This window comes from Herpailurus yagouaroundi, unplaced genomic scaffold (genome assembly GCF_014898765.1).
Source record: "Herpailurus yagouaroundi ecotype Mexico unplaced genomic scaffold, PumYag 215, whole genome shotgun sequence".
Taxonomy (NCBI): domain Eukaryota; kingdom Metazoa; phylum Chordata; class Mammalia; order Carnivora; family Felidae; genus Herpailurus; species Herpailurus yagouaroundi.
In genome coordinates, this window is record NW_024412446.1 from 9,366,631 (window position 1) to 9,388,560 (window position 21,930).

Genomic DNA, 21,930 nt, shown 5'->3' on the forward strand with positions numbered 1-21,930 from the left:
AAAAAAAAAAAAAAAAAAAAAGTAAGTAAACTTAAGTTAAAAAAAACCTAAGATTTTAAAGTAAGTAGGTAGGATTTTATTTATTATAAAATGTGGTACAGCCACTCTAGGAAACCATCTGTGGTTCCTCAGAAGTTAAACATGGAGTCACCACGTGATCCAGCAAGTCCACTCGAGAGCTGGAAACACACGTGCACACGAACACTGGTACATGAATGCTCACAGCAGCATCAGTCACAGGGGACAAAAGGAGACCACCTAAATGTCCGTCAGCTGATGAGTGGATAGACCAACAGTGGCATAGCTACACAGAGCGATGGGCTTCAGCCATAAAACTATGGCTATGCTATAACCTGTACAAACCTTGAAAAGACCATGCAAAGATTATGCTAAGGGAGAGAAGCCAAACACAAGAGAAGCCACATGTTGTAGAACTTCATTTATACGAAAGCCTTAAATAGGCAAATACGGGAGCTCCTGGGTGGCTCAGTCTATTAAGCGTTGGACACTTGATTTCAGTATTTCAGTTCAGGTCGTGATCTCACAGTTTGGGAGCCCGGGAGTTGCATCGGGCTCTGTACTGACAGCGCAGAGCCTGCTTGGGATTCTCTCTCTGCCCCTCCCCTGCTTGTGATCTCTCTCTGTCTCAAAATAAATAAACTATGTGTGTATATATATAGGCAAATCCACAGAAACCGCGAACAGATTGGTAGTTGGCAGGGCTGGAAGGAGGTTGGGGGGAAATGGGGAGTGACTGCTAACAGGTACTGCATTTCTTTCCCAGGTGACGAAAATGTTCTAAAATTGACCGTGATGGTTGCCCAGCTCTGAATATACTAAAAACCATTTTTTGTACTTTATTTTTTTTAAGTAGGCACCATACCCGACATGGATCTCACGACCCTGAGATCAAGAGTCCTCTGTTCCACTGACTGAGCCAGCCAGGCGCTCCCAATTGTATGTTTTAAAACAGCGCGTTATATAACGTGTGGATCATTTTTTTTCGAGAGAGAGAGCACGAGCAGGGGAGGGGCAGAGAGTGAGAATCTTAAGCAGGCGTCACGTATAGCACAGAGCCTGACAATGGGGCTCGATCTCGACTGTGAGATCATGACCCGAGCCAAGGTCGAGAGTCAGACACTTAACTGACTGAGCCACCCAGGCGCCCCGAATCATGTTTTAGTAGAGCTATTATTTAAAACTTCAACGCCATCAGGCCCAGCAGCAGGGCCAGGTATAATGGGAAGCTGACCTGGGTCACATGGTGCAAGGGCTACTGGTTTTCCACATAAACAGTGATTTGAGGGGTGCTGGACTCTTGATTTCTGCTCAGGCCGTGATCTCGCAGTTCATGAGTTCGAGCCCTGTGTCGGGCTCCATACTGACCATCCTGAACCTGCTTTGGATTCTCTCTTTCCCTCTCTCTCTGCATGCCCCCACCCAAGGCTGTGCCTCTCCATCTCTCAAAATAAATAAGAAAATAAGGAAAAAAACCAGTGATTTGGGTCCCCACCTCCATCATTAGCAAAACCGTGATTTCCAGTAGATTAAAGACTACTGTGAGAGGGAATGCCATAACCGTCCAGAAGATAATCAGGAGACTCTCCATAACCACTGGAGGAAAAGTCAGCCATATCCAGTCAACTAGGCAAATGTGGGCACCCTGTGGCTGCATTATCTCCCTCCCAGGTTTGTATCCTAGAAACCCACATACGGGTGAGAGGCTGATTTTTGCAGCATTGCTTGGCATAGCAGTACACTCGAAATAGCCACGCGTTCATCAGCAGAAGAATAGATTAATAAAATGTGGCATATGCGTGTAATGAAGTAGCGTGCAGTTAAAATGAATAAATTCAGGCTAGATAAATTAACATGGACAGCTATCCAAACATGCTGATCCCCAAAGCAAACTTGAGAACAGTGTTTCTGAACATCTGTAGATCTCAAATATACAGCGCGATACTATTTCTGGACATTTGTAGATCTCCAACCCTGCAGAGAATGTCCTAGCAGTGGTGGTCTCTGGGGAGGCAGGGAGGAGGGGGAAGGGACTGGGGAGGGCAACAAAGTGCCTTCACTTGTATCTGGGGTGCTAGAGCTCCGGTACGGGAGGAAAGCCAATCCAAAGCCAAAGTGGCGTGAAATCTGAAAATCTGGCTCTGTGTCCACCTGCCAAGTTGACAGGAATTCCAGGTTCCTATGATGGATTAAAAGTCAGATTTAGTGAGGTATAATTTACACGCTGTAAGTTTCTCCCCTTTTGAAGTTTAACTGCTACATACAATCTTGTTCTCACCACCGCAGTCAAGATAGGGAATACCTCTGTCACCCCAGAAAGTTCCCCCAGCCCTAGGCAACCACAGATTTGTTTTCATTCCCAACAGTTTTGCCTTTTCCGGCCTTTTTTTTAAAGTGCACTTACATTCATTTTGAGAGAGAGAGCGAGCGAGCACATACATGCACAGGAGGGTCAGAGAGAGAGGGACAGACGGAGTCTCAAGCTGCCTTGGTGTTGTCAGCACGGAGCCTGATGTGGGGCTCGAAGCCACGAACGGCGAGATCATGACCTGAGCGGAGATCAAGAGTCGGATGCTTAACTGACTGAGCCACCCAGGCGCCCCTCCACACTTTCTTTTAAAGGTAACCTTTCAGCATGTTGCCTTTTAAACCTAACTTCTTTCATGTTGCATAACGCATTGGAGATTCACCCACATGATCACGAGCACCCGTAGTTTGGTCTTTCTTATTACCAGATAGTCATTCATCACCTAGAGAAACCACAAGTTGTTGCTCAGTTCCCCTTTAGGTTGAAGCACGTTTCGGTTTCTTTTTTTTTTTTTTTTTTTTTTGAGTATAATTGACCCACAACTTTACCCTGTCACCATACAATGCTATTACAATACCTTTGACTATATTCCCTATGCTGTGCCTTTTGTCCCTGTACTCATTCCATACCTGGAAACCTGTGTCTCCCACATCCTTTCCCCAGTTTTGCCCGAACCCCCACCCCCACCCCCACCCCCACCCCTCTGGCAGCCACCGGTTTGTTCTCTGTGTTTATGAGTCTGTTTCTTTGTTCGCTTGTTTTAGTCTTTAGATTTCACATGAGTGACTTCACGTGGTTTTTGTCTTTCTCTGACCTATTTCATTTAGCTTCGTACTCTCTAGGTCCATCTATGTTGTTGCAAATGGCAAGATCTTCTTTTTTATGGCTGAGTAATATTCGTGCGTGTCTGTGTCACCTCTTTATCCATTCATCTATCCATATCTTGACTGTTGTAAATAATGCTGCAATGAACACACAGGTACACGCATCTTTTAAAATTATCGTTTTCATTTTCTTTGGATAAATACCCAGTAGTGGAATTACTGGATTATCTACTATTTTTTTTTTCCACATTCTATTTATTCACTGTAGAGGGATAGTTGACACACGATGTTACGTGAGTTTCAGGTGTGCAACACAGTGGTTCAACACGTGTATATATTATGCTTTGCCCACCACAACTGTAGCTACCCTCTGTCACCATACAACGCTATTACAATATCGCTGACTATATTCCCTATGTCGTGTCTTTTATTCTCGTGACTTACTCATTTTACTGGAAGCCTGTATTTCCCCCTCCCCTAGGTATTTTCTGAGGAACCTCCATACAATTTTCCACAGTGGCTGCACCAATTTACATTCCCACCAATGTGCATGAGAGTTGCTTTTTCTCCACATCCTTGTCAATACTTGTTATTTCTTGTCTTTTTCATACTAGTCATTCTGACAGGTGTGAGATGATATCTCGTGGGTTTGATTTGCATCTTTCTGATGATGACTGATGTTGAGCATCTTCCCATGTTTCTGTTAGCTAGCTGTGTGTCTTCTTTGAAATAAAACAACAATCTATTCTACCCACTTTTAATCGGCTTTTTTTAGTGTTGAGTTGCACAAATTCTTTATATATTTTGGATTTAACGGTGATAATGGATATATCATTTGCAAATTTCTTTCAGTAGGTTGTCTTTTCATTTTGTTGGTGATTTCCTTTACTGCACAAATAATCTTTATTTTGATGTAGTCCCTATAGTTTTTTGTTTTGTTTTGTTTTTTTTTTTTTTGCTTTTGTTTCCCTTGCCTGAGGGGCCATATCTAGAAAAATGTGGCAGAGGCTGACGTCCGAGAGATTACTACTTCTGTTTTCTTCTAGGAGTTTTATGGTTGCAGGTCTTATATTTAAGTCTTTAATCAATTTTGAGTTTATTTTTGTACAGGGTGTTAAAAAAAAGTGGTCCAGTTTTCCCACTATCACTTATTGAAGAAACCATCTTTTCCCCACTATATATTCTTGCCTCCTTTGTTGTATATTAATTAACCCATATAAGCATGGGTTTAACTATGGGCTCTCTAAGGGCACCTGGGTGGCTCAGTTGGTTAAGCATCAGACTCTTGATTTCACCTCAGGTCATGATCTCATGGTTTGTGAGTTTGAGCCCCATGTTGGGCTCTGCACTGACCATGCAGAAACTGCTTGGGACTCTCTGTCTCCTTCTCTCTCTGTATCCTTCCCCTGCTCGCTCACTTGCTTTCAAAATATTTCAAAAAAGAAATAATTATGGGTTCTGTGTTCAGGTGCTTAACTGACTGAGCCACCCGGGTGCCCCTGTTTATCTTTTTAAACAACAGCCCTTAGTTTCACTGGTATTTTCCTGTTTTTAAGTCTTTATTTCATTTATTCCACTCTGATCTTTATTATTTCCTTCTTTTAACTTTAGGCTTTGTTCTTTTTCTAGTTCCTTTGGGTGTAAGGTTAGATTGTTTGAGATTTTTCTTGTTTCTTGAGGTAGGACTGTATCTCTGTCAATTTCTCTTAGAACTACTTTCACTGGGGGCGCCTGGGTGGCGCAGTCGGTTAAGTGTCCGACTTCAGCCAGGTCACGATCTCGCGGTCCGTGAGTTCGAGCCCCGCGTCAGGCTCTGGGTTGATGGCTCAGAGCCTGGAGCCTGTTTCCGATTCTGTGTCTCCCTCTCTCTCTGCCCCTCCCCCGTTCATGCTCTGTCTCTCTCTGTCCCAAAAATAAATAAAAACGTTGAAAAAAAAATTAAAAAAAAAAACTGCTTTCACTGCATCGCAAAGATTTTGGACCATTGTGTTTTCATTTTTGTCTCCATGTATTTTTTTAATGTTTGTTTATTTTTGAGAGAGAAAGTCAGAGCATGAGCAGGGGAGAGACAGAGAGGGAGACCCAGAATCCAAAGCAGGCTCCAGGCTCTGAGCTGTCAGCACAGAGCCGGACGCGGGGCTCGAACTCATAAACCGTGAGATCATAACCTGAGCTGAAGTTGGATGCTCAACCAACTGAGCCACCCAGGTGCCCTGTCTCCATGTATTTTTAAATTTTGTCTGATTTCTTTGTTAACCCACTGGTTGTTTAGTAGCATGTTGTTTATCCTCCATGTGTGGGTTTTTCCAGTTCTTTCTTTTAATTGATTTTTAGTTTCTTATTGTTGGGAAAAATGTCTGATGTGATTTCAGTCTTCTTAAATATAGAGATTTGTTTTGTGGTCTAACAGGTGGTCAATCTTGGAGAATGTTCCAGCTGGTCTAATGTGCCATTCAAAGACAGTTTCCTTATTGATTTTCTGCCTGGATGGTCTATCCATTGATGTAATTGTTGGGGTATTAGTCACCTACTATTACCGTATTACTGTCAGTTGTGTTCTTTATGTCTGTTAGTATTTATGTCTTTATGTATTTAGATGCTACAATGTCGGGTGTATACATATTTATAACTCTCATATTTTCTTGTAGGACTGATCCCCTTATCATTATATACTGCCCTTCTTTGTCTCTGTTTTAAAGTCTGTTTTGTCTGATGCAAGTATTGCTACCCCAGCTTTCCCCCCACCCCCACTTCCATTTGCATGTAATTTCTTTTTCCACCCCCTCATTTTCAGTCTGTCTTTAAGTCTGAACTGAGCCCCTTCTAGGCAGCTTATAGATGAGTCTTTTTTTCCCTTTTTTTAATCCATTCTGTAACCCCATGCCTTGTAAGCATTTAGACCATGTAAATTTATTTATTTATTTATTTATTTATTTATTTATTAACATTTATTTATTTTTGAGACCGAGAGCATGAACGGGGGAGGGTCAGAGAGAGGGAGACCCAGAATCTGAAACAGGCTCCAGGCTCTGAGCTGTCAGCACAGAGCCCGACGCGGGGCTCGAACTCACGGACCGCGAGATCATGACCTGAGCCGAAGTCGGCCGCTTAACCGACTGAGCCACCCAGGCGCCCCTAGACCATGTAGATTTAAAGTAATTATTGATAGGTGTGTACTTACTTGCATTTTGTTCATTGTTTCCTGTTGGTTTTTGTGAGTTTCCAGTTATTGATAAACTGCATAGCACTGCTAAACAGGTATTTTGTGTGGATCTACGTCTTCATTTCTCTTTCCCACCTCCAAGTTTCTCCAGTACGTATCTTCTAGTGTTCCTATAACGAACTAGTGTTTTTTATGTACTAAAAACCACAACTGAAAAAGCCAACAATGATCTATCACACTTGCTGCCTTTCAAGCCAGCAAGGATTTTTTTTTTTTTTTTTAAATAACGGGAAATCTGGGGGCGCCTGGGTGGCGCAGTCGGTTAAGCGTCCGACTTCGGCCAGGTCACGATCTCGCGGTCTGTGAGTTCGAGCCCCGCATCGGGCTCTGGGCTGATGGCTCAGAGCCTGGAGCCTGTTTCCGATTCTGTGTCTCCCTCTCTCTCTGCCCCTCCCCCGTTCATGCTCTGTCTCTCTCTGTCCCAAAAATAAATAAACGATAAATAACGGGAAATCTGTACCTCTTAATTCCATTCACCGGTTTTACCTGTCCCTTCCTTCCTGTCCCTCCCCTCTGGCAACTACTAGTTTGTTTCAGTTTATGAGGATGTTTCTGGTTTTTTACTCATTTGCTTCGGTTTTCAGATTTTGCATGTAAGGGAAAGAATATGGTACTTCTCTCTCTGACTTATTTCGCTTAGTATAATACTCTCTAGGTCTATCCATGTTGCCACAAATGAAAAGCTCTCATTTTTTTAGGGTTAATATTCCCTTGTGTGTATATAGAACAAATATATATATACATGCATATACATACATATACCACATTTTCTTTATCCATTCATCTATCAGTGAATACTCGTGTTGCTTCCATAATTTGGCTATTGTAAATAATGCTTCAGTAAACACGGGAATATCCATTCCTTTTTGAATTAGTGTTTTTGTTTTCTTTGGGTAAATAGTAATGGAATTACCGGATCATATGGTATTTCTACTTTTACTCTTTTGAGTAACATCCATACTGTTTTCCACAGTGGTTGCACCAGTTGGCATTCCCACCAACAAGGAATGGGTTCCTCATCACCTCTTCAGCAACACTTACTTCTTGTCTATTTGACGCTAGCCATTTCTGACAGGTGTAAGTAAGGTGGTATCTCCCGGTGGTTTTGATTTATACTCCCATGATGATTATTGATTTCATGTATCTGTTGGCCATCTGTATACTTCAGAAAAATGTCTACTTAGGGGCGCCTGGGTGGCTTTGTTGGTTAAGCATCCAACTCTTGATTTCTGCTCAGGTCATCATCTCATGGTTCGTGAGTCCAAGCCCTGCATTGGGCTCGGCGCTGACAGTGCAGAGCCTGCTTGGGATTCTCTTTCCCTCTCTCCCTGCCTCTCTCACTCATGTGCTCCCTCTCTCTCAAAATAAATAAACTTTACAGGCTTTTTTAAAATCTTATTTTTAAAGAAAAATGTCTATTCAGGTTCCCTGCCCATGTTTTAATCAGATTATTTGGGGGATTTTGGTGTTGAGCGTGTAAGTTCTTTATATATTTTGGGTATTAAGGGCACCTGGGTGACTCAGTTAAGCATCCGGCTTGGGCTTAGGTCATGATCTCATGGTTTGTGAGTTTGAGCCCCACATTGGGCTCTCTGCTATCAGTGAAGAGCCCACTTCTGATCCTCTGTCTTCCTCTCTCTGCCCCTTCCCTGCTCTTTCAAAAATAAATGTTAAAAAATTTTTAATATATTTTGGGTATTAACCCCTTCTCAGATCTATCATTTGCAAGTATTTTCTCTCTTTCAGTAAGTTGTGTTTTTCATTTTACTAATGGTTTCCTTTGTGTGTACAAGCTTTTTATTTTGGTATGGTCCCAGTAGTTTATTTTTGCTTCTGTTTCCCTTGCCTGAGGAGACCCATCCATAAATACGTTGCTAAGACTGATGTCCAACAGATGATTGCAAACCAGCAAGGAGTTTTAAGGCAGCCATACTCAGCTTTGTTGAGGGTACGATGCATCATCCATACAGCCTTTGCAGAGGGCAGTTTGGCACAATGAAGCAAGAAACTTGATACGTGTGTACCTTTGGGCGGGTAATGTCACTTCTAGGAATTCATGCATTCATTCAGCAGGTGTTTGTTGACCTACCCAGTGTACTGAGCCCCAAGCAGGGTGCCAGGAAGCTGGTGGTGAGTGAGACAGATGTAGTCCTCACGCCCAAAGAACTCTTAGCAGGGGAAGGACAGTTCTCACTCAAGTGTCTATGCAGGGACAGGGTGAGCAGTTCTGCAAAGGAACTCCTGTCCTGGGTTGTGAGCACCAGCCCTGTGCTGAGCAGCTGTGTGGCCTGGCAAGTCCCTCTACCTCTCTGAGCCTGATGAAAGCAGTCCTTCTGTATCAAAGTCTAGGTATTAGTTCCTTATAAAGGAACTGGCTCCTACGCCAGGCTTCACTCTCCCTACAGAAAGCACTGTTGTAACTTCCTCAAAGCTCCAGTGAGGCAGAGGCAATGGTTGTATAATCTGGGAATAGACCATTATGTTGTATACTATATATAGCACCTGTATAATTATATACTATACTTCACATACTTTAGAAAGATGATATTCATAGTATGTGAATTATATCTTGATAAATCTGCTATTTAAACTAACAAGGGACCAATGCTGCTAAAAATTTTTTTTTTCTGGTGGGAAATGTAAGCTTTATGAACATTAGACTTCCAGAAACCAGGAAAAACTCTGTGGTTAACTTCCGAAATGGGCGTGGGGACAGAAGTCTAGGTGACAAAGGAACCGCTTGCTTCTCCTCCCACTGCAGATGACCACTAACCTTGGCCACAAAGTAGTGCTGGGGTGTCCCATGGTTAGTATGAATGGGGGGCCCAGGGATGTCTCTCCAGAACAAAAGGCTTTTCCAAGCCCTGCTGGCTCTGTCTGTCCCCTTAGCTTCTCCCCACCCTCTGCCCATTTGTTGGTTCTAATTCCAGATACCTGAAGCCAGATGTGGACAAGAAATCCAAACACAAGACGGCAGTAAAGAAGAAGACCCTGAACCCCGAGTTCAACGAGGTATGAGGGGCTGGTGAAGCTGCTGGGAAGCTGCTTGCTCTCCCTCAGGTCAGGGTTTGCTGGAGAGACTGGCTTTTCCAAGGGTTACTGTGGAAACTGAGGGGTGGGGAGGGGCCAACAGGAGAGCCCCTAACCATGAGAGGTGGGGGAGAGGCAAGGCCAGGCTGGACCAGGCCAAAGTGGTGCAGGTGGAGATGCAAGGAATCCCGGAAAGCTCTTCAGAGGATCCAGCTGATTGGGACTGTGGCCATGAGGATGTGGCGGTGGAAGGGGGGGACCCGACAACAAGAGGGGAGGTACAAGCGAGATGGAGAAAGCTCTGGTGGGTGTGAGGATTTGAGATGTCCCAGGGCCTTGAGAAGGTCTGCTCCGGGTGGATCCCAAGGTCTTCAGCTCGGGGGGCAGGGGCACATGGAGAGGAGCAGAGGGGCCTAGGGAAGAGCCCATGTGACTGAGGGGCAGGCAGAGGAGACCAAGGAGATGCTTTCAGAGAGTGAAGGGGATACCAGATGTCAGATGATCCCAGAAGCTGTGGGGGAGAGACTTTCACAAGGCAGGGAGTGGTCAACAGAGCCAGACCCAAGAGTGGTCAAGCATGCTAAGGTTGCCAAGTGTATGTTGATTTGGTGATAATGAGGCTCCTGGGGATCTGGAGAGAGCAGCTTCAGTGACAGAGGAACCAGGCAGGTTGGAGAGCAGGGGACCTTGAGGACCCCAGCCAGGTTCTCGGGCAGAAGTGGGTGGAATAGGTGAGGATCTGCCACCATCTACCACTGAGCACTGATCACCCTCCCATCCACCCCTCCCCCTCTCCCTTCCTTTCTCCCTCCCTTTCTCCCTCCATTCATTCGCCCCTCACCGCACCCCCAGAGCCTTCCTGGCCACTGGCCAGGTTCCAGACCCCGTGGTGTTGGCCCTGACTCTCTTCTTCTGACCACCAGGAATTCTGTTACGAGATTAAGCATGGGGACCTGGCGAAGAAGACCCTGGAAGTCACTGTTTGGGATTATGACATTGGAAAATCCAACGATTTCATTGGTAAGAGGACACAATGAGAATGTCCTTTAGCCACATGCCTGTTCTGGGTTCGCAGAGGACAGCGACCCTGAATCCAGGCCACAGCCTCTGCTTCCTAGCCTCTATGGCCCCGGCTTTCCCCAGACTATCTGGCCCCAGGCACAAGGGGCCTCAGACTTTATCCAGCCTGACTCCATGTGACAGAGGAATAGATAGGCCCAGAGAGGGAAAGCGGTCTGGGAGGGTCACACACCAGCCTGTGTGGAGCAGTGGTGAGAGGTGAAGATGGTCAGTGCTTTGGGCTGGACTCGGAGCCCTCGGGGCCCTGAATTCCTGGTGGGCGTCGGCATCAGCGTCGTGGCTGTGCATAGTGGAGCTGCCTCCATCCCTCGGCTCCTAAGACGTGACCACACCTTACCCCCATCACTGCTCTGGCCCTAGAGAGGGGAAGGACAGGATCCCAGGGCTCTGGTTTCGCAGAGGGGATGGGGTTCAGGCTAAGAGTGTGGTGTGGTAGTGAAACCACTGCTCACCCTCAGAGCCCAGTGGGCAGGGTGGAGGGTCCAGCCCTGGAGGGGGTGGTTTTGGGGTGGGGGGCACTGGTTCAAGAAGGTTAGTCTTATGGGAACCCCTGCCCCCAGGCCCTTGGGAGTCAGAAGGTCACCATGTCCCTCACTACTCCTTCGGTTCCTTTCTTGCAGGAGGCGTGGTTCTGGGCATCAATGCTAAGGGTGAGCGCCTGAAGCACTGGTTCGACTGCCTGAAGAACAAGGACAAGAGGATCGAGCGCTGGCACACGCTCACCAATGAACTCCCAGGGGCTGTGCTCAGCGACTGACCAGCCCCCACCTGCTGCCGCACCCGCCCCTGCCTGTCACCTGGCCCAGCACCAGCCTGGCCCTGGGCTTCCTCAGCTGCCACCAAGGGCCTTGGCCCTCATCTTGGGGGAGATCCAGGATGCTGCTCAGACACAGAGCCACTGCAGCTCCCGCTTGGAGGCTGTGGAGGACCTAGCCACTCCAAGGGAGAGCAAGGCCAGAAAGCTGGGCCTGCTTCCAGCCCCCTTGGGGCCCAAGAGGGCAGGAGATGGGAGAGAACCTTGGCCTCAGCACCCACCCCAGGGAAGGGAAGGGGGCCGTCCAGGGGCTGAGGACCCTATTTGAGGTCAGTAGTAAGTCACGGGGACCCCAGGTGGAGAGAACAGGAGTGCAGGGGCACCTTGGCCTTGGTGGGGCCAGGGAGAACTCCTGAGGGACATTAGGGAGAAAGGGGCATGAAGGGAAGTTGGAGAAGTTTATTCCCAAAAGGAGGCTCTTACTGCAACCGTTCGTCTCTGGCATTACTGGGCAGATGGAGAAAAGCTGACCTGAGAGCAAGAATGGTCAAGTTCCTACAAGCTCACTGAACATGGGCAATTGGCAAGCACTTCAATGATTCCACGAGCCGCTGGAGAAGAATGAGAACCAGGGCCCACCCTCAGAGTTCCTGGTCTAATCAGGGAGCTAGAAACCATTACAACAGGGAGTGAGGAATGCCAAGGCCAGGTTGACATAACTGGTGAGTGCCATGGATTCTGACTCGGCTGGGAGGGCTTCCTGGAGGAGGTGATGCCTCAGCAAGGCCTTGAAGGATGAATGGGTTTCTAGGCAGATAGAGGAAAGGCACTGTGTGCAGTGGAAATGATCTACAAAGGCCTGGAGGGGAGAGTATGGTGATTGGGTCAAGGATCACCGTGCAAGATGTGGGGTCTCACTCTGGAGACAGGGTTTGTTAGGACAGGCATGGGGGTAGGGGTGATGTCACCCAGCCCTGCTCTCACCCCATCCCTTCCTGCCAGGCTTACCCCAGTTCATAGGAGGGAAGTGATGGGTCAAGGTCAAGTTCAGTCCTCAGACCCACTTCTCCTACCTTTAATCTTTCTCCTAAGAACCTGGAGGATGGATCCAGCCTCTCATTACCAGCTTAAGCATGAGGCCAGCTCTAGTCCCGAAGAGTCCCTCTTCCCTTTTTCACGAAGCAAAAAGTCTCCATCCTCACCCTCTTCCTTCACCCACCCCCCACTTCTGAGTTCAGGGCTAGGAAGTGAGAGGCCCAGATGAGTGCCCTACATCCTGGCCCTACTGTGGCCACTGATGTTCCTTTCAGAGTGCTGGGTGGCAGTCCAGGGCCTCATTTCTGGGAAGACCTGTGAGTCTGGCTCCTCTCCCTCCAAGGGCTGAGACACCCTGCTTGGTGGGCCTTGCACGCTGAGTCAGGTTGAGGGCATTGGAATCTTGGGGTCCAGGTATGAAGCCCCAAACTTTTCCTGCCTACCCAGGGGCCTTCAAGGCTGCTGTATGAACTAATGCAAAACCAGGGAATTTCTGTGTGTGTCCCATCACTGCGCTGATGGATAAAACAGAGGCCCAGAGAGGGAAAGTGACCTGCCTGAGGCCTTCCTGCCCTACCACAGCTGGCAAAGGCCGGGCTTCATGGCCCCTGCCTCACCACCAGCCCAGAGCTATGGACACAATGGAAGTAGGGTGCTGGACTCCTACACAAGAGGTCCATCCTGTAAGCTGCCTGCCTAGGGCTCACTCTTGCCTGCTGCAGACACAAAGCACATCACCATCTGAGGCCTGAGGTGATGATTCGAATTCCACCAAGTGCCCATCAGCCCTTTCCCACTTTGCAGGTTGAACAGGATTCCAGCCCCCAAACGGTAGCTGGAAAACTTTTGCTGGTCACGGAGCCTTGGTTTTCCTGTCTTTAAGGTAGCTTTGTGTATGTTAAGAGTTTTACGTGCACTTTGCAATGAATCCTCACAATTCTATGGGGTGGGTTTGTCGTCCTCATTTGACAGACGAAGAAGCTGAGATTCAGAGAGGCTGTGTAGTCTGTCAGTGGCACACAGCTGGGAAAGGGCAAACCAGGACTCAGCCCAGGTCCTGTGACTGCCACATGGTCTGGTTGTCTGGGAGAGCGTACTCTCTGGGCCTCTGCCTCCAGGCTTCTGGAGGGTTCAGCAGATAGCAGACTCGGTAGGGTCTGGTGCATGGTGAAGGGGTAGGACCACGGCAGTCCTGCTGCCTCAGCTGCTAGATAGCTTTGAAATCACTTCTGCCATTCAGAGCTTCCCCAGAGGTCCCCACAGTCCAGGCCGAGAGCTCAGCTATCCATCCCTCCCTGGGCTCTGAGTCCATGGGCCAGGCCGTGCTCCTCACAGGGGCTCAGGCAAGGGTTCCTCTTTTAACCACAAGGCTGGCGTGGGGGAACCTTTGGGGAGCAAGCAAAGAGATGGCCTATTTTGGAGAGGCCTCCTGTCTGGGTGAGCCCTGGGTATCTTAGCTTTGCCTCTTGGAGGGCCTCATTCAGAAAAGAACCCCACAGACTTTCTGTGAAGATACTGAACTGAATGGCAAGGCTAGAAGGGGCTGGGAGTCTCAACAACTACCTTATTAGACAGTGGGAAAACAGAGGCCCAGTAAATGCGAGGAGCCCACTTGGGGCTCTTTACTGCCCCAGGCTGTACAAGGGTAGACTTGGTCCTGAAAGATGGTCCCTCGTGACCAGGGACAGTCAGGATAAAAGATGGATCTTCTGGACAGACAGCCCCAGTGGAGGGTGGGGTGCTTAGGAAGGAGCCCCCCCCCCCCCCCCCGCGCTTACCCCCAGGGAGGAGGGAATCTTCACCAGGACCCTGGCACTGCTCTGGACCCCTCGCAGATTGTATCTGCTGAAGAAAAAGCTCTTTGGGAAGCTGCAGTATCCTCTCTGCCTTTGGCCCCAAACTGGCATCTTTCCTCTGGTCTAAGACTGGAAAGTTGACGCCCCTCCCTACCAACCACCACCACAAAGTCATTCCAAAGTTTGGTGTCAGTAACCAGGAAGTCGCCCGACAGCACGCTGCATCCTCCTCCACCCCCACCACTAGCCAATCAATCCCAGACGGGCCCCGTCTTCCATCCCTGAAGCGGTAACCTCCTGACCCCTAGCGGCAAGAGCGAGGAACTGCACCTCCCGGCCCGTGCATGTCCTACTGTTTGTTTCTTCTCAAACCGAGAGAACCTCCCGATGCATGGACTCTGGCTGTCGTCGACGCAGACTCTCGTGCACTGCTTAACACCGTTTTGCTACCATGTGGTGGCTGCAGAAAAGGTCCTTAAACTGCAGCCCCACACACAATTTTTGTACTTTCGTCTGACCTGGAAGGTGTCCTTTTTAAGTCTTATTTGTTAATATTTATAACGACCTATAATCCAAAGTAAATGAAAACGTTCACTGCAATTCAATTGGCTTGGGAGACTCTTTAAATAGAGTTGATAGGGCCGGAAAGAATGAGAGAATGGCAACTGAGGCTCATTCAGCACATTGTCTACTTTAACTCTTCACAAAGAACTCATGAGAGGTAGGTCACCAGTTACAGACGGGAAAACTAAGGCTCAGGTTAAAATGTGCTGAATCACACAGCTTGATTCATCTCATGCCTCCCAAGACTTTACGCTGTCATCCACTCATTCGACAAACAGTTGTGAAGTATTAACTCCACCACCAGGCACTGGTGGGTCAGATTCATCATCAAGACAGCCAACAAACAGTAAACATAGCATGTTCAAAGATGACAATAGGGGGCATCTGGCTGGCTCGGTCGCTGGAGCACACAACTCGATCTCAGGCTCATGAGTTTGAGCCCCACAGTGAGAGTACAGATTACTTTTTTTTTTTTTTTTAATAACAAAAAGGACATAAAAGGAGTAAGGTGGGATGGGAGGGAGAGGTTGGGCTTAAATAAGGTGAGGTGGCCCTCCAAAGAAGGTGACTTTTGAGCTAAAATTTGGAGGGGGCTGAGGGAGGGAACTATGGAGATACTCAAAATGGGATGAGGGTATTTTTTTTTTTTTTTTTAAGATTTAAGTGATCTCCACACCCAAAGTCGGGCTTGACCTCCCAACCTCAAGATCGAGTCTCCCGCTTCACCAACAGAGCCAGGCAGGTGGCACCAGGAATGGAATGTTTTGGGTGGAGGAAGTGGCCAGTATCCCTCGGGGTGGGGGCAGGTGTGGCATGAATGAGAATAGCAAGGAGACCAATAGGGCCAGAGCAGGGTGGGGCAAGGGCAGAGCAGTAAATGGGAGCACAGGACAGGGGACCAAATAGGACTGAAAAACTGTGTGTGAGATGGGAGCTTATTTCATTTCTAACAGGCCACCTACTCAGGACAAACCTACAGTCTCTCCTTCTAGATACTCCACAATGAAGGTAGCAAACCCCACACAAACCCTCGGCACAAAGGAAGATAGGTCATGGGAGGAAAGACCATTAGTTCTTGTGCTATTTCAGCAGGAGGGGAGTCCTTAAGAACTCTAGGAAAATAATAGGGACCAGAGAGAAGGTGCCAGAACTATAATGGCAGCAGCAATAATACCCATATAGAGAGCTCTCACAAAGTGTTGTACTCATTTAATCCTCGTAATTATGCAACTGTTTCCTCATTTTATAGATGGGAAAACTGGGGAACAAAGGATAAAGGGTAGAGCTGGGATTTGGACCCAAGCCTTATGGCTCCAGAATCCATACTCCTAATCTCTACACTATGCTGCTGTAAGCAGCAAATGGTGTTGCCAGGTCTGGTGGAAGATGCCCAGGTCCCACTAGGTTTCTTGTAGGCTCAGCCTTATTCACGCCCACCCCAGCAGGGTTCTGCTCTGCTGGGAAAGATTTTCTAGGGCTCACTCTCAGGGTCCTGTCATCTTGACCAAATGCAATGCTCACCTTTGCCCAATGGGTTCCTGTCATAGGCCCCCAATTCCCTTCTGTGTGTCTCCTGACCACAGGCAGGCAAGATCTCTTCCTGGAGAACATGTTGAACTGGGAAGCACTTATGTGGCTTTGAACCAATGAAATTACCTTATAAGAATCAGAAAACTGAGAAACCAAGATCTTGCTGAGCCTCCTGCACTGCACCTTCCTCCACCCTGTCAACACACATGGATTCATCGGTTAATAAATGATGCAAAATTGTGGCCTCAGCCCCAAGTCGGGGTGGCTTTTGAGCTGAGCTACCCAGAAATATTTTCTGACTCTTATTTAGCTTCTCAGGAGAGAAATGACTCAGTTAAGATTAGAACTCACCTCCTTAGATCAAAGGGCCAGGGGATAAAACCATGGCTATGGGCAAGGAGACAAGGAACACTGGGTCAAGCATCATCTGACTCTTGAGTTTGGCTCAGGTCACAATTTCATGGTTCATGAGATGGAGCCCCATGTCAGGCTGCTCCAGGCTGATGGCACAGAGCCTGCTTGGATTCTCTCTCTCTTCTCTCTGCCCCTCCTCCCGTACTGTCTCTCAAACATTTAAAAAAAAAAAAGGCAAAGACTGGTAAACAACCAAAACACTAAAGAAACAAGGAAATAACCTAAATTCCATTATAGCCTATCTGAAAGCTAGAGAGTCATGCAGTCATTTCCATTTTTAAATATAAACATGGTGAGAGCTTGGAAATGTAGGAAAGTGAAGGAGCAAAGCAAAATTGAGTGTAGAGGACAGTTCTTTTCAATTATCTCACTGTGGCAAAATATAAATACAAATTTTCGGTTTAGGACGTGGGGGCAACCTGGCTGTGCCATCTCTCACCCTACTGATCACCAAGGTTGATTCAGTTGGCCTGCCTGGGTAGGCAGGTGTCCCCTTCCTCCATCACCACTCCATGTGTATCCCTCCCAAAGCTGGGCACCCAAAGAAGACAACCTTCCCTGATGGAAGAGGACCATTCTCCATCAAGGGTATAGGAGTAGCCACACTCACTAGAACCTTCAAACAAGTTTTCAAGGTCCATTTGCAGGAAAACATAAGGTAGTCAAGCTTCCAAAACTCCAGACACAGCCAAATGAAGCACTCCATGTGGCAGTCTGCCTTTCTTTAGGGAAAAAAAAAAAAATCATTTTAACTATTTTTAGGTTGGCAATACACTGACGTTAAGTACATTCCCAATCTGGTGCAACCATCACCACTATTTCCAGAAGTTTCTCATCAGCCCAGACATTGCATACTCATTGAACAATGTAACTCCCCATTTCCTCCATACTCAGACCCTGGTATGCTCTATTTTACGATCTTTACAAATTGCCTGTTTCAGGTACTTTACATAATTGGAATCCTGTATCTGTCTTGTTATGACTGGCTTATCTCATTCAGCATATTTCAAGTCTCCTCCATGTTGTAGTCTATACCAGAATTTTGTTCCTTTTATGGCTGAATAACATGAATATATGTTTTATCTTTTCATCTGTGCTTTAAGTATATTCTATGCCCCAAGTGGCACTTGAACCCTTGACCCCAAGATTGAGTCACATGCTCTGCCAAGCCAGCCAGGTACCCCATCCATTCATCTGTTGACGAATACTTGGGTTGTTTCCATCTTTGGGTTCATGCAAATAATGCTGCTAGGAATATTGTTGTACAGATTATCTTTAAGTCCCTGCTCATACCTCGGAGTGGAATTGTTGGGACATATGTTTGCGGAGCCACCAAGCTGTTTTCCACAGTGGCTGCAACATTATACATTCATTCCTACCAGACATGAACAAGGGCTCCATTTTCTTCACGTCCTCACCAAACCTTATTTTGTCTTTGTAATAATTATCCTAATGGGTGTGGAGTGGTATCTTACTTTGGCTTTCATTTTCATGTACCTAATGATTGGGGATGTTGAGCATCTTTTCACATGCTTATTGGACATTTGTGTACTTTCTCTGCAGAGATGTGTGTTTAAGTCCTTTGCCCATTTTTGAATTAAGTTTACATTGTTCAATTGTAGGAGATCTGTGTTCTGGATACTAATCCCTTATCAGATGTATGATTTGCAAATATTTCCCTTCATTCCATGGGTTGTCTTTTCACTTTCAATTGTCCTTTGATGCACAAGGAGTTCATTTTGATTAAGACCAATTTATTTTGTTGCTTGTGGTTTTGTGATCATTATCTGAGAGTTCATTGCCAAACCCAATGTCATGAAGGTTTTCCCTTAGGTTTTCTTCTAAGAGTTTTATAGTTGCAGCTCTTGAGTTTGTTTTCAACTCACTTTAATTTTTCTGTGTATGGTAAAGGTCTTAACTTTATTCTTCTGCATGTGGTTGGATACCCAGTTTTCCTACCATTTCTTCAAATTCATTGATCCTTTCTTCTGCCTGCTTACAGCTTGTTGAACCCCTCCAGTGTTTCAGTTATTTGTACTTGTTATAGTTGCCATGTTTCACATCTGTAAGCTATTAACCCCAAAATACAGTGGTATAAATTTGCTTTAAACAAGTGATATGCTCTTCTAAAGATATCAAAAGAGGGGTGCCTGGGTGGCCCAGTCAGTTAAGCATCCAACTCTTGACTTCAGATCAGGCCATGACCTCAATGTTTGTGAGTTCAAGCCCCGCGTGGGGCTCCACACTGACAGCACAGAGCCTGCTTGGGACTCTCGCTCTCCCTCTCTCTTTCTCAAAATAAATAAACTTATCCTCTAATTTAAAAAAAAAAAAGTAGATCAAAAAATATTTACTTCCACTCTTCACTCCTTCCTAAACATCTACATTTTCATCTGGTTATCATTTCTTCTCAGCCTGAAGAACTTTCTTCAGCATTCTCTGTTGTGAAATCTCGGAACTAATTCTTCACTCTCTTTTACCTGAAAATGTCTTTATTTCACTTTCATTCTTGATGTTTTCACTGTAGAATTCTGGATTGGCTGTTTTTCTTAGAACACTGTGTTCCGTGGTCTTCTGGCTTCTGTTGTTTCTAATGGAAAGTCAATTGTTCAAATTATTCCCTTGTATATAATTTGTCTATTTGTTGATAAGTATGTATGCTATTTCCAGTATTTTTATTTTCAGCAGTTTCACTATAGTGTGCCTGTTTTCTTTGTATTTATTTTGCTTAATTTTCCCTGGGTTTCTTTTTTTTTTTTTTTTTTAATTTTTTTTTTCAACGTTTTTATTTATTTTTGGGACAGAGAGAGACAGAGCATGAACGGGGGAGGGGCAGAGAGAGAGGGAGACACAGAATCAGAAACAGGCTCCAGGCTCCGAGCCATCAGCCCAGAGCCTGACGCGGGGCTCGAACTCACGGACCGCGAGATCGTGACCTGGCTGAAGCCGGACGCTTAACCGACTGCGCCACCCAGGCGCCCCTCCCTGGGTTTCTTGAATTGCAAATCTACCTTCTACAAAATAGGAGCAAATTTTAGTCATATTTCATTTTTCTCCTTCTGTTTTGCTTTCTTCTCTCCTTCTAGAACTATACTTACATGTATGCTAGCCCTTTTCATATGATCTCACAAGTGCTCTAAAAGCCATGCTCATTTTTTAAATTATTTTTTCTCTCCTTCAGATTGAATAATTTCTATTGAGCTAACTTCAAATTCACTGATCCTTCCATCATTTTCATTTCTTATTCTCCTGTTAAGCCCATCCAGTGAATCTTTATTTCAAATCTACTTTTCAGTTCCAAATGCCCATTTGGTTCTTCATTATAGTTGCAGTATCTGTAGGAATTTCTTCTTTTCATTGGTCACAAACGTATTTCCCTTTCCTTCTTGAACATAATCATATCAGCTTTAAAATCCTTGTTTGCTATGGTAGGACAATAAAACTGCTAATTTACATATCTAGGTCATCTCAGGGATAATCTCCATTGGTTGTCTCGAGTATGGGTCACATTTTTCTGATTCTTCATATGCAGAGTTTTGGATTATATCCAAGTTTATTGTAAATGATTTGACTCTAGATTCTCTTATGCTCCTCTGAAGACTTAATTTTTATCAGTTACTTGGCTGAAATCATACTGTAAATTCTGTATCAGCAGTGGGTGGCAGCTGAAATGTCAGTGCAGTAAACAAAGAGATTTTTAGATGAGGAAATTATTTGGGCATATTTTTTAATGTTGACTTTGTTTCAAAAAGCACAACATGGCATAATCTGCATAACTATTCTATAAATTGCTCAGAGGAGTCATTTCAAAATGCCAACACTGTTGAGAAGTTTCCAGCCATCAAAAAACAAAGAACACAAGTTCCCAGCTGTCAAAATTAATTCTTACTGAGTTTTCAATCTCTCCTAGAGAGAAGATTGGGCAGCACAAATGCTATTGTCCCCTCCTGCCTTCTTTTGGATTAAATGAATACTTTTTAGGATTACATTTTAGTTTATCTACAGATTTTTAGATATACCTCTTTGCATTATTTGCATGTAGCACTTGCATTAAGTATTACCATATATCCTTAATCTTTCAAGGTCTTAGAGTTAATAGTATCAAGTAAAATGGAAGAAACTTGCATTCAAATGGCTCCATTTACCACGCCCTGGCTGCCTTTTATGCTATAGTAATCATATGTATGATGTACCTACATGTTATAAATCCCACAAAATTTTTGCCTTAAACACATTATGAGATTTTTTAAAGATCCTGAGAAAAATAAGTCTTATATTACCTTCATATTTACCATTTATAGCGTTCTTCCATTCCTTCATGCAGATCCATTGTGAATGTCAGCTGTTCTTTCCTCTCTACAGTGCCACAGAAGATAAAACTTTTGGTGCTATTAACATTCACTTCATCACCCCAGAACTTTCAGGTATGGGTTCATGAACATAAATGCAATAAACAAAACTCTAGCAAATCAAATCTAAAAATATTTTTATAAAAATATGTAACAACTGGAGTTTATCCCAGGAGTGAAGGGCTGGTTTAATATTCAAAGAGCAATCAATATAATTCATTATATTAACAAACTAGAAAAGAAAACCCACACGATCACCTAAACAGATGCAGAGAAGGCATCTGACAAACCCAACTTACATTCTTAATAAGCTATCAAGTTTAGTAGGTTGTAAACTCAGCCTACTAAAGAGCACCTATGAAAAACTTAGAGCTAACATTGTACTTAATGGTGAAACACTGAATGCTTTCTAGGAACAATACAAGGATGTCTACTCTTACCACTTCCATTCAGCATGGTACTGGAGGTTCCAGCCAGTGCAATGAGGCAAAATAAACAGTCTCCAGACCGGAGCAAAAAATAAGTGAAAACTTTATATTCACGGACAATACGATTATCGATGAAAAAAGTCGGAGATCTTAAAAACAAAAACAAAAACCCTGCTAGAATAAGGGAGTTTTACCAAGGTTACAGGATATATATCAATACACAAATATCACATTTTATTTCTAAATAATGGAAATGAGCAATCAAAAATTGAATTTTCAAAGGCAGTCACTTACAAAAACATCCGTGATTATTATTTAGAGATGAACCTGACAAAAGAAGTGCAAAGTCCTATACTCTGAACAGTACAAAATATTGTTGAAGTTAAAGAATGCCTAAACTATTAGATATACCTTGCTCATGGATCAGAAGACTCAGTATTATTAGAAAAGACACTTCACCAAAGATATACAGATGGCAAATGAGCACATAAAAAGATGCTCAACTTCGTTAGTTATGAGGAAAATTTTAAACACACACACACACACACACACACACACACACACACACACACACACA

General features: G+C 45.1%; 1 protein-coding gene across 1 annotated transcript in view; it reads left to right on the forward strand.

Moving 5' to 3' along the window:
• The window catches only part of DOC2B (double C2 domain beta), a 33,605-nt gene extending 18,937 nt beyond the window's left edge, over positions 1 to 14,668 (forward strand). The window contains exons 10-12 of the mRNA XM_040455096.1: positions 9,304 to 9,385; positions 10,327 to 10,423; positions 11,104 to 14,668. Coding sequence (XP_040311030.1) covers positions 9,304 to 9,385; positions 10,327 to 10,423; positions 11,104 to 11,240 — 316 coding nt within the window. The 3' untranslated portion in view covers positions 11,241 to 14,668. The remainder of the gene's footprint in view (positions 1 to 9,303; positions 9,386 to 10,326; positions 10,424 to 11,103) is intronic.
• Positions 14,669 to 21,930: the final 7,262 nt, after the last annotated feature.